The 15,631-nt window shown below is 37.3% G+C and overlaps 1 protein-coding gene across 12 annotated transcripts in view; it reads right to left on the bottom strand.

The window, feature by feature from the left end:
* LOC127950906 (histone-lysine N-methyltransferase 2C) overlaps positions 1 to 15,631 on the bottom strand; it is a 112,803-nt gene that overhangs the window by 74,441 nt on the left and 22,731 nt on the right. For all 12 annotated transcript variants that reach the window (XM_052548305.1, XM_052548310.1, XM_052548307.1 and 9 more), the window contains exons 3-5: positions 13,947 to 14,035; positions 6,791 to 6,932; positions 2,061 to 2,246 (exon numbers count right to left, since the gene is read on the bottom strand). In XM_052548305.1, the coding sequence (XP_052404265.1) occupies positions 2,061 to 2,246; positions 6,791 to 6,932; positions 13,947 to 14,035 (417 nt within the window). The remainder of the gene's footprint in view (positions 1 to 2,060; positions 2,247 to 6,790; positions 6,933 to 13,946; positions 14,036 to 15,631) is intronic.

The raw sequence follows: 15,631 nt of genomic DNA, 5'->3' as shown, positions 1-15,631 counted from the left end.
CACCGGCACCAGGAGAGTGTTCATTTATTCTTGACATTCAGGCACTGGAAGGGGTTTGACTCACAGCCGTTTTAATTTAGGTGTGTGTGTGTGTGTGTGTGTGGGATGGTGCTGATTGATTCACCACTTCCACAGAAATGACTCACCGTTAATACATCATGGGACAAAAATGCATCCATCACAGCAGCGCATCTCATTACACCCCTCCTCTATCCACCTGCTGATTTCTGAAGGATCATGTGACACCAAAGACTGAAGTAATGATGCTGAAAATCCAGCTTTGCATCACAGCAATAAATTATATTTTAAAATATATAAATATGTATTTTAGAGACTTTTAAATGTTAAAGGTCCCGTTCTTCGTGATCCCATGTTTTAAACTTTAGTTAGTGTGTAATGTTGTTGTTAGAGTATAAATAATATCTGTAAAATTCTAAAGCTTAAAGTTAAATGCCAAGCGAGATATTTGATTTAACAGAATTCGCCTACAAAAAACGACCCGTTTGGACTACATCCATCTAGTTCCTGCAGTAATGACGTCACTAAAACGCCCACAGGAATTCACAAACAGGGGGCGTGGCCTTGTTGCGTTTGTGTTTGTCGCCATGTCAAAGAGTTGTGTTTGTGTTTGCCATGTCGTTGAAACGCTGTTATTTTCATCTTGGGGTCCAATCATCTTTGTTTGGGCTTCCCAGGGACGCTGTACTTGGAGATTAATGGTTACAATTTGTGTTTAACTCGGTTCCCGAAAATTATAAACCACATGTAAAACTATGTGCAGCACATCTCAATCAGTTTAATGCTGGATTCGCACAAAGATGATTCCTGAAAGATGGAGCAGTTCCCCCTTTGTCTGGAGAAGGTGTTGTTTATGGACCACAACTGGTAAGTGTATTTTATTATTTAAGTTGGTGCGTTTAACAGTTTCTGTAACTTATTACACAAAGGGCAACGCTGTTTAGCTTTGTTAACTAGATGTTAGGACTGTGCAAAAAAATCGAATGCTATTTTCATGCGCATCTCGTTGGTAAAAACGCTCCTGTGATTATAAGTACATCTCCAGCACATGCTCCTGCACACTTGCTCCTCAAAACTAGCCCAATCACGTTTCCAGGAGGGTAACGTGCGCTAAGCTGCTGTCGAATCACAACACAGGAACCGCTGGCCCAATCAAAACTCGTTACGTATTTCTGAAGGAGGGACTTTATAGAACAAGGAAGTCATCAGCCCATTTTTATGACAGTGAAAACAGCAGTATACGGATAGGTGAATTGTGTGAAAAATACTGTTTTTTTACACGCGAAACATGAACACATGTTATATTGTACACTGTAAACACAATCAAAGCTTCAAAAAAGCACGAAAAACAGGACCTTTAATAACATTGTACAATAATACAGGTTTTACTGTATTTATGATCAAATAAATGCAGCCTTGGCTAGCATGAGACTTCTTTAAAAACATTTTAAAAATCCTACCAACCGTATACTACTAATATCAACAGAAGCGTGCTACAATCATACCATAGCTTTAGGAGACACTGAACCGCTGCAGTATGCTTTAAATTCAAGTGTGTGGGACAAATAAGCATTGTCATTTGCTGAGACGACGCAGAGGGTCACTTCAGGACAAATCCTGTGTTTGCTTCACACGAGTCTGTCTCCAGGATATTAAGCAAAAACACACACACACACACACACACTAGAGCACTGCATGCAATTTTCAACTGGAATGATCCGTATTTAAACAGTCTCTGGCTGAAATCTCATCCAGATGAGCATGATTCAAGCAGTGACGTCAGATATCAGTGCCCCGCTGCCTGGAACAGGCCTACTGTTCAGAAGAGCCCTTACAAACACCGTCAGAGCGTGCGCGCACACACACACACACTCGCATAACACTTTCCGCTCTCCAACAATGGCCAATAGCATCCACTCTATTTCACAGGGGCCAGCGGAGAAGTAAAAATAACTGTTTTTAGCTCATTTAAACATTACGCTACAACACAGCTGACATTTTATTTATACGACAGCTCCACTCGCCTCAGCCAATCAGCTTACCTCTCTGGGCCCCTGGGCCTCCCTGATTGGCTGGCAGCCCCACTCTTGTCGTCACGGTCATGGCCCTCCTCTGCGGAGGATTGTGGGAGTGTAGGGTCGTATCCGGGTGTGACCCTGAATGGCTTCAGATCGCCCTGGCCCAACAGGCTTCGACCAGCACAGTAACAGAAGGCACAGAGCTGTTCACTGTGAGGAGACGAGAGGAACGCAGTTAGCCAGAGAAACAAGATGGCACATATTACACTTCTCTATGGGTTAAAAGGAATGTTTGGGTTGAATGCTAAACGTTCCTTTAACCCTCAGAGATCTACTGATGCAAAACTGCAAAAGCTGCACTAAAATAATACCCATTTTCCCTCTTTTGCATGTTCATTTTGGAATAATGCCTGACACATGGTTTAAGCACACGGTAACACTTTAGAATAAGGTTCCATTAGTTAATGTTAGTTAACTACTTTCGTTAACATGAACTAAGCAAGAACAATCCTTCTACAGCATTTATAAGTCTTAGTTCATGTTAATTTCAACATTTACTAATGCATTATTTAAATCAAAAGTTGTGCTTGTTAACATTAGTTAATGCACTGTGAATTACCATGAACTAACAATGAATAACTGTATTTTCATTAACTAACATTAACAAAGATGAATAAATACAGTAATAAATGTATTATTCATTGTTTGCTCATGTTAATTAATACATTAACTAACATTAACTAATGGAACCTTATTCTAAAGTGTTACCAAGCACACTAAGCATTAATTATTTAAACATTTAAAAACTGAAAACAGTTCCTTTTTGGGTATCTTCTATCACAAGTGACCGCCAACAACATTTTATAACATAATGGTTGATTTCCATAAAATTGTGATTAAAAAATGCATAGATGCTCCATAGACTGTCATTAGAAAAGAGCACAAGCTTGTTATGGAAAATGGGGGTGGGAACTATTGCTAGGGTAGGAGTGGTCAGAACTGTTTTTGGGCGGGGCTTATTAAAATTGACCATCTCAGCAAGCCAAATTCAAACAACGTGATCAATGCTTACTGACACAAATACTGATGGTTAGACACCAAATTTTGAAAATCTAGTTGTTGTTTTCCCCAAAGGATAATTCTCAATGTTTACTGAAAATTTGATTTAAAATAAATAATATCTTAGGGGTCTTAGTTTTTTCCCCACAGACCACCATTTTTAATGTTATTCACACAAACAAAGCCCATTCAGTAAATCTTTCACGAGTTATTCCAAATTCATACAAAACACAAATTCTGTCATCAATTACTCACCTTCATGTCATTCCAAACCCATAAGAACACACTTGGCAGAGAGCATTCATCATTTACTCATTACCTTCTCCTGGAAAGTTACCAGGACAATGCATCGCAGCATCCATCATCCCATTTGCTGTAAATCTCCTAGTACTGTTATTATAGTTGTTTCAAATAAATATGCATTTTGTAATTACATTCCGTATATGAACTTCAGGAAGAGCCCTTTGTGAAGGGATCCACTTGTTCTCTTTTGATCTCCTTCCCTGAGTGCCCTTCAAGGTGCAAAAATGCTATTTGGAATTCATCCAATCATTTTTGGATTTTACTGTATTTCAACAAAGAATGAAGGTCTTGGATTTGGAATGACATGAGGGTGTGTAAATGTTCCTTAAAATCCTTTGAAACTATGCAAGCCATTTTTTAAATAACTACTTCCGTAAGATATGCATAAACAGAATCATTTTATAACCTGCGGCTTTCTAAAAACACATTTAAGGAAGGATATCGATGATATCAACTAACTGGAATCTTTACATTTGTACCATATATTTGAAATGACTGAAATACACTGCGAGAGAGCAGAAAAAAAACTACCTGAGTGTAAATCTCCACTCGCTTCACTCAAAGGAGACGAAAGCAAGAAAGTTTATACTACTAATAAGTATGTGGGAGTGTTAGAATTCACACATGCTGTGTCTTTTATTTTCACACTCCCTGAAAATGGGAAAATTTTCAACAATTAAACTAGAACTCCTCTGTGGAATAAGAGTGAGGAGACGGCTTCCCGCTTACTTGTTTAAATATAGCTACACAACATTTAGACACAACAGATTCAACCGTGAAAGGCAATATTATGAGTAACTCCTACTTCACAAAAAACTCCCTCAATTTGAAAACTATTTTAGTTGGCATTCACTACAGACTGGACAAGCATTCATTTGTGTTGAAATGTTGCTACGAGAAATTTTCTATCATTTAATGCAGTTGCAAAAAAATAACATTTGACCAGGGGCTGAAAACAGAGGCTGAAAACAGTAAATGTTGATCAGATATAAAACCGATCCACATCATTGGCCCTCATGGGCAGTACAGTCCGTCCCAAAGAGCCTTTAATCGTTCAGTCTGTTAACAGCCTTTCATGGACTGAAGTCTTGGAGAACCGCGGCCGTGGTGAGCTGACTGTTTGGACAGGGGTTTGTGCATTTACGTGTGTTTGTGGATGTGTGGCAGGGGAACCTTAAATTTGTAGTGTAACATCAACATTGAGGCACATTCAGCTGAGAGCATAAACAAACAGACACGGTGCATGAACATGCCTTCAAACCCAGAGATAAAGCCAAGAAAAAGATTTCAAACTAGCAATAAAGGCTATGTACTGCTATATACTGTGCAGTATATACTACATACAGCATAATGCGATTTGTTTTTAATAAAAGAAAATGTGGCGTGCAAATTTCTAATTGCACCCGTGCTTTGACCATGAAAAGCTTGACACATGCAATGTGAGGTCATGTGAACCGTGTTTTTGTACCTAAGATACAATTATAGATTTTATTAATGGTTTTTTTTTCTTTCATTTAATTTTCATTTTAGGTTATTTTTTGGGGATGTTTTGATGTTTGTATAATTTTTTTTAATATGTCTTATTTTTATTTCAGTTAAAAAAAGTATAAATTAATAAAATATGTACATTTAAGTTTTTTTCACTTAGAAAGTTTATTTTATTTCAAGTAGCATAATTTATTTATTTTTTGTTTTTGGTAACTATAATAACCCTGATGCAAACATGATGTGTTTGAAATATTTATTGTACACAATGCTTACGGTTTCATTTAATATGCAAAAAATACTGGTCGACATACCACTGTTGGTATATTTACTGAATGCAGCTTATACTACTAATAGCAGGAAGTACTATTCTATTCTGAACAATTAACAAATCAGAAATAACATGCGATTTTTTACATTTTCAACTAGGGCTGCACGTTCTCAAGTTTTTCATTGACCGTTAACCGAGGCCCTTAGCGGTTATTACTCGGTTAACCATAGTGTGCCATAGTAACCATAACCATAGTAATTTCCGGACATTGGCCGAAAAAAAAAAAGGAATGTCCGACAAAATTTAATCTCTCCGGTCAAATTGTCCTATTAAAACTGCCTAATAATGCCGCCCATTAACACAATCTGAATTTGAGAATAAGCCTAAAATGTATAAGGCAAAAGGTAACAAGCAGACTCCGTGGCCGCCTCGCTAAGGCTATGACTATGTTTGACACGTACAATATTTGAAAATCGATAATTATTTATTTAAATTACATTTATATCTGAATTTATGTCAACCTATAGACTTTCAAATATCAAAATGTCATGAATTAATATGTATTTGTGTACAAAATGACATATAAACATATTGTCCTATTATATTTTGCCTGGAAACGCTTCCAACAAGATGTCGGTTCTATTTCTAGCAGCCGCGCGTCTCACGCAGGCAGTCGGCAAGCTCTAACCTGTTAACATGGGAGCCGAATTAAAAACAGACACGCCACGCAGCTGAGATGCTTTCGCCACGCATCCAGTGTGTCCTGACCGGCCTAATGATGCCCGGGTGTTGGCTGTTGAGATTACAACAACGAGGTTGTACTTGAAGTATATCTAAGCACTGTATTGCAATACTTGCATTTTGCCCCGTCACTCGTATTAGCCCGCTTCATATTAGAAAAATAACTTCTTCTTGTGGACATTACAAATGTCTGGGAGCGCTCTGGCGGTCTCTGGTGGTGCAAAAATGTATTACAACTAAATTCAATGCACGCCATTGACGTCACTTAACCGAGCAAAATGTTCCACTCGGTTACACAATTTTTAACGGTTAATCGGTTAACCGGTTAACCATGGACACCCCTATTTTCAACTATAGCCAATAAAGTCAAAAATCATCAATGTTATTTCTGTGTCACACATAACATCATATAAATGTAAGGTCAGCATTGTGGGATACAATACTGTACCTATACAGCACATTTGGGGAATTTGCATACTGCAGCTGGCCTCACATAGCACCTTACTGATCTCTGAGAAACACAGTGAACTCTCTGAGCCGGAGGGCTGCGCGCCAGCGCCACATTAGCACTTCTTCCTGGGCTCCTGCACTGCAGTCGTCTTTACCCAGAATGCTCTTTTAGTAAGCTGAACAAGTGCCCATCCCCCATGTTAAGACAGAATGGCAGCCAAGAGCAATACATGCACACATACTTCGGCACATATGCGTGCCAACAGGCACTGATCGTTTGACCTTCCAGTTTGAGATTTTGGTAGAAAGGCGCAATACAGCCAAAAAGGCTTAAAACACGAAGCAAGTCACAAACGTTCACACTGACACACACACACACACGTCCGCATGCGCATGCTTCCCACGCCAGCGGTGACTCAGCCTGGCGAGAGGATGCTGCTCTGACCTGCTTTCAGCTTCTCCAGAGGCTGATGATGTTTGTGCCGCCCCCGTCTCAGGGCTCGCAGGAAGAGGGGATGACGACTGCTCCTCTTCTGAAACTGCCACAGCAGAGGCGTCCGCCGTCTCCTCCTGCTGCCCTTTAGTGACTGACGAGACACACAGAAGGAGACATACATCCATGTTCATTACAGCTGCACCAACACACACATTTTCAACAAAACTGATGAGATTAAACCTTAAATGCATGAGTGTTTCACCTGCTGTATTCACCTACTTAAAGATGAATTTACACACTACAGGGATTAAGTGTCATTTAAACACATTGCTTATATTTAGAATTTGTTTTGTGTCATTTATGTGTTCTATTATATCTATATTGAGGAAAATAAAAGGAATGCTGTTAAAAACAAACTCGACAATTTATTTATCATGAGTTCAATCATGAGTTCTCAAACACACACGGCATCAAAGAGCATGGGTCGATAATTGCTCTCAGATACTCTGTTGAAGTCTTTTTAGGAAAGTCAGTTGTTTTGAATGCAAACAAGTCTGCTTTTTGATTTAGGGGCAAATATGCAGAGCATGTGCCATTGTGTTAATAAGAGAGAAATTGGGAAAACTGTCGCCTCGGAAAGTACACAGTGTGGACAATTAGAGGGGTGAGTCACCTGTGACTAAGAGCTCCTAGTGAGGCCAGATCTAGTTGTGGTCTAAAATAGACCGCATCAAAACCACAGCTGCAGTCAACCACCTCCTGTCTTCACCTCATCCACTGCAGTCTTAACACATAGGGCTTCAATGACACCACAAACTAGGGTCAATTTGCAAAGAAAACTAGTTACTGGTTCTTGTTAAGGGAAGCATCATTATTAGCAATGCTTATACTTATGGTTAGAGACTTCAGAAAAACATAGGCGCTTTGTATTAAACTTCAACAAGTCATCTCATAACATTTATGTGAACGCATTTCTCAAATTGTGCAGGTTGTTGGAGAGAGATGTGACACAATTTTTTTAAGCAATCAGTTATTTCCACTAGCTGGATGATAAAATGGGTGAAAAACCCTCATAGCTGAAAGAGACTGTAAAATATGCATATTGCAATGGCATGTGATATCTAAATTATTATTTTATAATAAGCTACTTCTGCGAAAAGTTATGTTTTAGGTCGAAGCATACAGCAGAGAATAGAATTGGCATGCAACAGTTACTTATGTGAACTGCTTGACATAAAAAAAAAAGTTATTAAGAAAACATCACCTGGTAGCTTTATTATGAATCAGTGTATATTAATTCATGTGAAGAGAATGCAGTGTTTGTTTTATATTTTATTATTAAGTTTCTGTATTGTTTCTTACTTGAAAGATACTATGAAATATATTTAATGTAAGCCTGTCTGAAAGTTAAAGCACTCTTTATTTGTTTAGTTTTTTGTATCATTCTTTGTTTTGTTTGGTTTTTTAGATTTGTGACATCACTTTTCATATAATTTTAAAACATTTTAAAATATAATTTAAATTAATTTCACACACATAAAGCAATATTGAATCGCATATTGAATATTGCATCATTTAACAAGGTATATTATATCACTTTTTTTGTCTTTAATATCGCACAGCCCAGAATGTGGTAAACACAATCAGTATAGTCTATAAACTGAATAACAACTCTGTAGTCCAAGTCCAAATCAACAGCAATGTGTTAAAAACTAGCAATTTGCTACAAACATTCAGTACAACTTAGAGGTGGTAAGGAATGCAGAAAAACACTCAAAACAATCGAAATACCTTAGCAACTAACAGCAACATGATAAAAAAACATACAACAACAAATACCTTAGCATCTGAATAGTGTTATGCTAAATACACCCAGAGCTCAGAATACCTTAAACCAGGGGTCTCCAACCTTATTTAATTCAGTACAAAATTTAAGTTGAAATAATTAATTATTAAAAAAGTACTGATACACACACGTAAATCATTTAACCAAGTTTTCTAACAAAAGCCAAAAAATTAAATTAGTAGCACTATGAACTTTTTTGTTTGCATAAACAGTGAAATAAACTGATGGCCAGATTTTCAATGAACAACATTTCAGCCGTAGTTTGCTGACAAGCTACGCAATATCCCGTTCATAACCGAATGCGATTCATCTGTGATTCATTAATTGTGCAGTAGTGATGTGCGGGTGGGTTTTTTTCCAACCCGTGGGTCCTGCTTTTATGAAATTATTTGGCCCGTCGCGCAAATAAAGTCAAATTTCATGGCGCCGACCCGCCCCAAGCATCAGGGACAACACGGAAGTTACATTGCTACTTAGGCATTCGTATTGTAACATTATCAAATAACCTAATAAATAATTGCACTACGATGGTTCGTTCATGAACAAATCTTTTAGGTGAACGAATCGTTCTCGTTCACGTAATCCACTGACCATAAACAGTAAAAGACTCTTATTTCTCGTTCACTGAAGTTCCTCCCTCCACAGCAGCACAGTTAGGCGTTATTAGCAGCGCATGCGTAGCTCATGAACAGCTCTGTGAACTGTTTCATCCTGTTACTCAAGATGTGACAGAGCATGTGACTTGAATGTAGTGAACGAATACGGTCTTCTACTTCGTGAACGAGTTGAATGAACTGATACATAGCTCGTTCGTGAATAAAATAATGAGAGTATACAGGGTCAGTCGGCCAAGCATGTAAATCTCGATCAGCAATCAGCAGATACAAAGCACAGTTATTGGTGCATATACGCTTGTTTTAATATTTAACATAAAGAACATAACTCCACGTTTAACCTCGTGCTTTGTTAATCTGAACAATTTATTTAGACTATTTAATGCGATCATGAACACCCCTTAATAAAGCCTAATCAGTTTTTGTCACAAGTAAATACGTTTGTTGACTTAAAACATAACACATAAGACACTCTTTTCCGTCAAATACTGGCGTATTTGTGTAATATTAAGAAATAGTCATTGGCCAAATCATTTTGGTGAACGAACTGAAAATCAACAAATCTCTTGAAAGAATCAAAATTTCCACCACTAAATTCAATGCAACATAAATGGATTTTTTAAAAATTAGTTTTTAGTGAAATGATCTGGAGCCCTGCATTTGTGCTACTTTGAGTAACCAAATCTCCCATGATAAAACTTCTAGAGAGTTTCAATAATGTATCTATTGTGTTTGAGGAATAAATGCGCTTTTGCTACCTGTGGCAATACAATGGGTAAAAATATACATAAATTTATATTATTTTAAGTTATATTAGGAGTTTTTACCAGTTTTCATAATGTTAATCAGTTTAAATGGCACGGCAATGCTATTGTCAGTGTGTATTAACCATCTATGAGCAGATTTACTGCACGATCTGAGTGGCTTGTCTTATTTGCAAACAAATTATCACTTAGAAGATCTAATATGAATACAGATTACCAAACACTAATCAAAAACAGGAGTTAAATACCTTTAAATACCTTTAAATAGCAATGTGCTAAAAACACTGTTAGCATCTGAATATCAATTTGCTAAACACTCAGAACTCCCAAGAAATGTTCAGCAAATGAACAGCAACATGCTAAAAACACCTTAGCAACTAAAAACCACTGTGCTAAAAACACTAAGAACACTATAATGTCTAAACAAACACTCAGAAAAGCCTAGAAATGAAAAAAAAAAACATGTTAAACACATTCAGAAAAGCCTATAAGTTCAATAACATGTTGAAACACCTTAGCAACTGAAAAAAAGCAATGCGCTAAAAACACTAAGTATCTAAACAGAAATTTATAAACCAGTGCAAACACCCCAAGGAAGCTGTTTGTAGAGTGGTATATTGATTTTGCACTGAATATAATTGCACATTATTTCCAATGTACTTTTTGTATAAAGTCTGATTCTGAAAAAAAAAAACACCTTAGAAACTGAAAAGCAATGCTCCGGCAACCATTTGCAACACTCTGTTATTGAGACAGTGGGTTTTGCACGGACAAACATCACTCACATATTCCTTATAAAAGGTTAAAATGTATACAGAACAGCACTTGAGAAATAAGCTTCCTACATGAAGTAGCGCTTCTTTTTTTTTATCTTGAGTTGTTCTGGGTACTGAAGGGTCTTCCATAATTATGGTGCCATTTACTTCAGTGGTGACCTTGACACAGAGGTTATTTCAGGAGTTCAGGAGGCCAAGCAGTTACTGACAGCACCTTTAATGATGCCAGCTCATATTATTGACTGCAGGGGATGTTCCAGCCTCTAAGGTGAAAGTGACTTGACATTCAAAGGCAGCGTCAGCTCTCCTGCAGTGTCAAGACAACTCACCTGGTTATTACAGCTCCACAGAACGAATGAAGAAACTGCTATGACAATTTCAACTAATACAACTATGAAAAATGTAATAAGTATTGTAAATACTTATTTTTATAAGTATTGTAAATAATTATAAAAACAGACTGTATTCTTACAGTATTACTACTCCAGGTTTTAGACAAGCATGATAAATTTGCTTTCGTGATGCCAAATGTTATGAGATTGGTGCTTTTGTTCACGTGTCTGGAGCTGATTTTAACTATTTTGAACTTTTTTTTTTGTGCCTCTTGTTTTCAGACCTAAAAAACGTGTTTGAGTCTGTCTGCCAAAACGACAGCGTATGGAATGTAAGGATGCAACGATACCATTTTTTTCCGAACCGATCCGATCCCGAAAATTCTGCGTATCTGCCGATACTGATCCAATCCGATACCAGCACAGTTTTTTTTTTATTCATTATAGAATTTCTGTACTTCTCTGTGTTGACCTGATCATTCTGTTTGTGTTAATCACAATCTACTGCATATAAACAACTTAATTTTTATGAAAAATAACAAATTAAAAAATATATAATCATAAATGATTACAAAAATATCATTATAAATTATATAGGTTGGTAGATAATTCAGCAGCAAAAGATACTCTAGATTCTAGAAAAATCAAGGGTTCAGAATAATTTTATCATATCTATTGAAATATTTTATTTACAAATAAAAGTGAATAAGTCTAAAATCTGGTAAAATGTTACACATTGCTCTTTGTATTTTAGTAAAATACATTTTTGAAAAACAAGTGTATACATTTATATAGAAATCTAAAAGACGTTTCTTTTAAATCTATAGCACAGTAATAAAGGCAGCAACATGTGATAGATAGGACAGAACAAGAAAGCCTATTAATAATCTTTGATTTCGCAGAAAATATTATAATACTGAAGGCGCCAATATAGAGTGAAACGAAGCACTTATGCACATCCTGTGCACAGAATGATGAGCTTGAAAAAACACCGAGTCACAGTGTACAGGTTGCACAGTCCTCCGAGTCCACATAGAAAGCTGCTCGGCTCAGTGTGCATCTTCAGTTCTCTCTTCACAGCAGTTCAGTCAGTGTACTGTTTGAGTACATGAATTACTCCGGGATATTGGTTTATTTCGACTCAGAGGCAGTGTTGGCCACCTTAAAAAAGTAAATAAATTGTGGATTACTTACTGAAGATGCAAACCGTTTCAAGCGATTCAGTCCTATTTGGTAAACTGGTTCAATCAGTTTACTAAGAAGAACCGGTTAAATCATATATTGCTACAAGTGTGACTGCATCATATGATAATTATTAATTAATAATATTAATTATGTTCATCGTCTGGCTGACTACATCTTGTATTAATTTTTTCCAAAAATCCTGTCAAACGTGCACAAACTGACAGTCACCACCATAAGCTACTACTAAATACTGTAGAAACATAATTTTCTGTAAAGTTGCTTTGTAACGATTTGTATTGTAAAAAGCGCTATACAAATAAACTTGAATTGAACTGAAATCAAAAGATTTGTTCGCGAGCCAGACATCACTAGTACAAAGGGAAGAGATATTGATACGTAGCGTATTAAATCTGTACGTTAGTTTACTGAGCCTTTTCTTTAAACAGATATAAACCTCAGTTACTGTGCGCTCTTGAAGAAAGTTTCATTGTTTTGACTGTAACCGAACACAACACGCAGTTTGAACACTGAATGGAGGATGACCGACAGCTGCAGCGGAGAGAAAAGTTTATGTAAACTGAATTTAATGACTTTAATATTAATCTGTACCTCACATTGAACTATGGAACAGCTTCAGAACACTTGAAATATGTCCATGAAAACGTTTTGGTGCTTTATAATGTTTTGTGCCTTTCGTGGAGCTCAACAATAACACAGAATAGTATAAACAGGATCGGATTTGGATCGGTCTCGTCTGACCAATACCGATACGCAGAAAATGCCTGGATCGGAGCCGATACCGATCCTGAGTATCGGATCGATGCATCCCTAATGTAATGTGCCACTCTATGATGCAACAGTGTGGATAAACACCACCTCCACGGTAGATGATCAACACCTGCTTCTACAGCGATGCCTGTTTATTTTAAAAACATTTTTATTTTAAATTAAAAAGAGAGGCAATCATATTAACGCCTTCACAAAATAACACTAATTTACAAACCACTCTAAAACTAAATGGTGTAAACAGCTGCAGCAAAACAAGTAATTAATCTGCTTGTGAACCTGAATGTACATCATACCGTCAACAGAAACAGGCCAACCTTGAGCAGGCAAAAGGGCAGAGAAAATAAGTGGAAAATGCACAAGATGAGATTTTAAAAGGCTTTCAGCGGCCTTTAGCTTCCAGTGGCTGCCGTGAAACTCAGTCACATGCTTTGAGAGGTGCTGGGGTGACTCCAGAGCAGAAAGGCTGTGGCTGGAGTCAAATCCTTTCAATTAGAGCTAGAGAGCGGAGCCATGTGGAGACGGGCTAAAATCTCATCAATCCTGCTCAAGGAGTGTGGACGGCCGAGCCTCTTGAAAGCTCCTCCTCGGCCAGCCGAGGTTTGAGTTAGATTGACTGCGCAGCTGGGAAAGAAAATCAATTCTGGGCTCCACATTGTGATTTTGTTTATCATTGGAACTGCCTCAGAGGAGAGGCAGCCTCGCTCTCTGACTCTTGAGGAAGGGGGATGTGACGGCTGAAAAGAAAAGACTGACACAGGAAACCCAGAGCGCTGGGAAAAGATGTTTAAATAAGGTATATGTGGGGGAGGAGAGAAGAAAAGAGAAGGAAAGCAAGCAAGGAAAAGAGGGCTGCAGTTACCTGTCTCCTGTGTGCTTCCTGTTTCTGCGGTCTCCATTCCATCTGTGCTGTCCTCATCCTCCACTAAAGCTTTTCCTCGCCCTCGATTCCTGAGAACAAGAGATTCATTAGCACGCTCGCTTCAGGGAAGACTGGTTGATTGTGTATTAGTTAAATACAGTCCCAGCTGTCGCCGAGTGTCCGCTGCCCCGGGGCAAGGGTGGGGCAGCCCTGCGAAAACTGTGTGTTTGTGTGTGGGTACGTTTGTTTACGTGCGCTTAGGGGGAAGTAATGAGTGCGAGACCTCTCATTAAAACTGCTGCTCAATGGAGGAGCTTCATGAAGATGTCATTTCCGTATTTACTCTGAAGCCTTGAGGGCAGATACACAACCCTGCTCTCATACCTAGATTACACACTCAACCAGGTTTCACTTTTGGTGACTCATTCTTACAGGCAGCGTCCAGTCAGATCAGGTTTGGTCCGTGCATGGCATATGTGAGCATTTAAGCAGCACGCTTCATCGTGTGGTTAGTGTGAGCTGTAATCGCACAATAATTAGCCTTTTTGGAATAATTACAAAGAATAAATACAATGAAATAAACTTTTGTGGTTTTAAATATTTGCTGCATACATGCATCTTGAAAGGAAAATAACAGTCCAACCAGAACAGCAGAAAATTGTCTATATATGACAGGTAATTGGAGGGAATGAAAAATAAGACGGTTTGGAGAAATTGGGCGAAAACTTGGGCATTTCCATTTCCACCTCAGATTAAATATATGTCATTTAAAAAATCCATAAAACCCTCAATACGGTACTCTTCAAAGGTTTGAGGTAAGTAAAAAATAAATAAATAATAATAATACAAAGTAATAAAAAAATAAATAGTTGTGCTGCTTCATATCTTCATATTATTGTGGAATTTTTATAGGGCACTTTGATGAATAGAAAGTTATAAAGGAAATGTTTATTTATCTTTAAAATAATTATTTGTAACAACGTTTTCAATGGAAACTCATTTCCATCTCATAATTAAAAAATGTTGTGAATTTTTATCTCACATTTCGAACTTTGTTTCTTGCACTTTTGAATTCTGTGTTTAAATGTCACAATTGTAACTTTTTTTCTTGTAATTCTTAGGTTTTTTTGCCGTTCTATTTTTAATTTTTTTTTTTATAAAGTAGTATTTGCGACATCTCACAATTCTGACTTTTGTTTCACAATTGCCAGAAAAATCCGAACTGTGAAATATAAAGTCACAATTACCATTTTTAAAATTTAATTTAAATAATAAAATAAAATAATAAAAAATATTACTGACCCCAAACTTTTGAACAGCAATGTACCTTTTTTTTTTTTTTTTTCACTCAAAAGGTGAAAACAGGCTACCATAAAACTGTGCACAGTAAGACATGGAACATATATTAACTAAGTAAATAGGAACAAATGTAATTTTGTCTTGATTTTAATCAGCAAAGACTTTCTCAGCCAACCTGCTTCACCAGCTACAGAAATCAGCCTGGACCAATTCAAAGACTCCTGCTGGTGTTTTCTTCACGGTAAAATTTGAAGGTGACATCCAATGCGACCAACACTCATGTTTATACACACAACGGTAGGGCTGCACGATTAATCAAATGCGATTGTCATGTGCATTTTGTTAGTAAAGCCAAGTTCTGTTATCAGGAGTAAATCATCATTGCA

This window comes from Carassius gibelio, chromosome B2, assembly GCF_023724105.1.
Source record: "Carassius gibelio isolate Cgi1373 ecotype wild population from Czech Republic chromosome B2, carGib1.2-hapl.c, whole genome shotgun sequence".
NCBI classification, from domain to species: Eukaryota; Metazoa; Chordata; class Actinopteri; order Cypriniformes; family Cyprinidae; genus Carassius; species Carassius gibelio.
The sequence above is the reverse complement of the archived record's forward strand: the minus strand, read 5'-3'. Positions and strand labels throughout refer to the sequence as shown.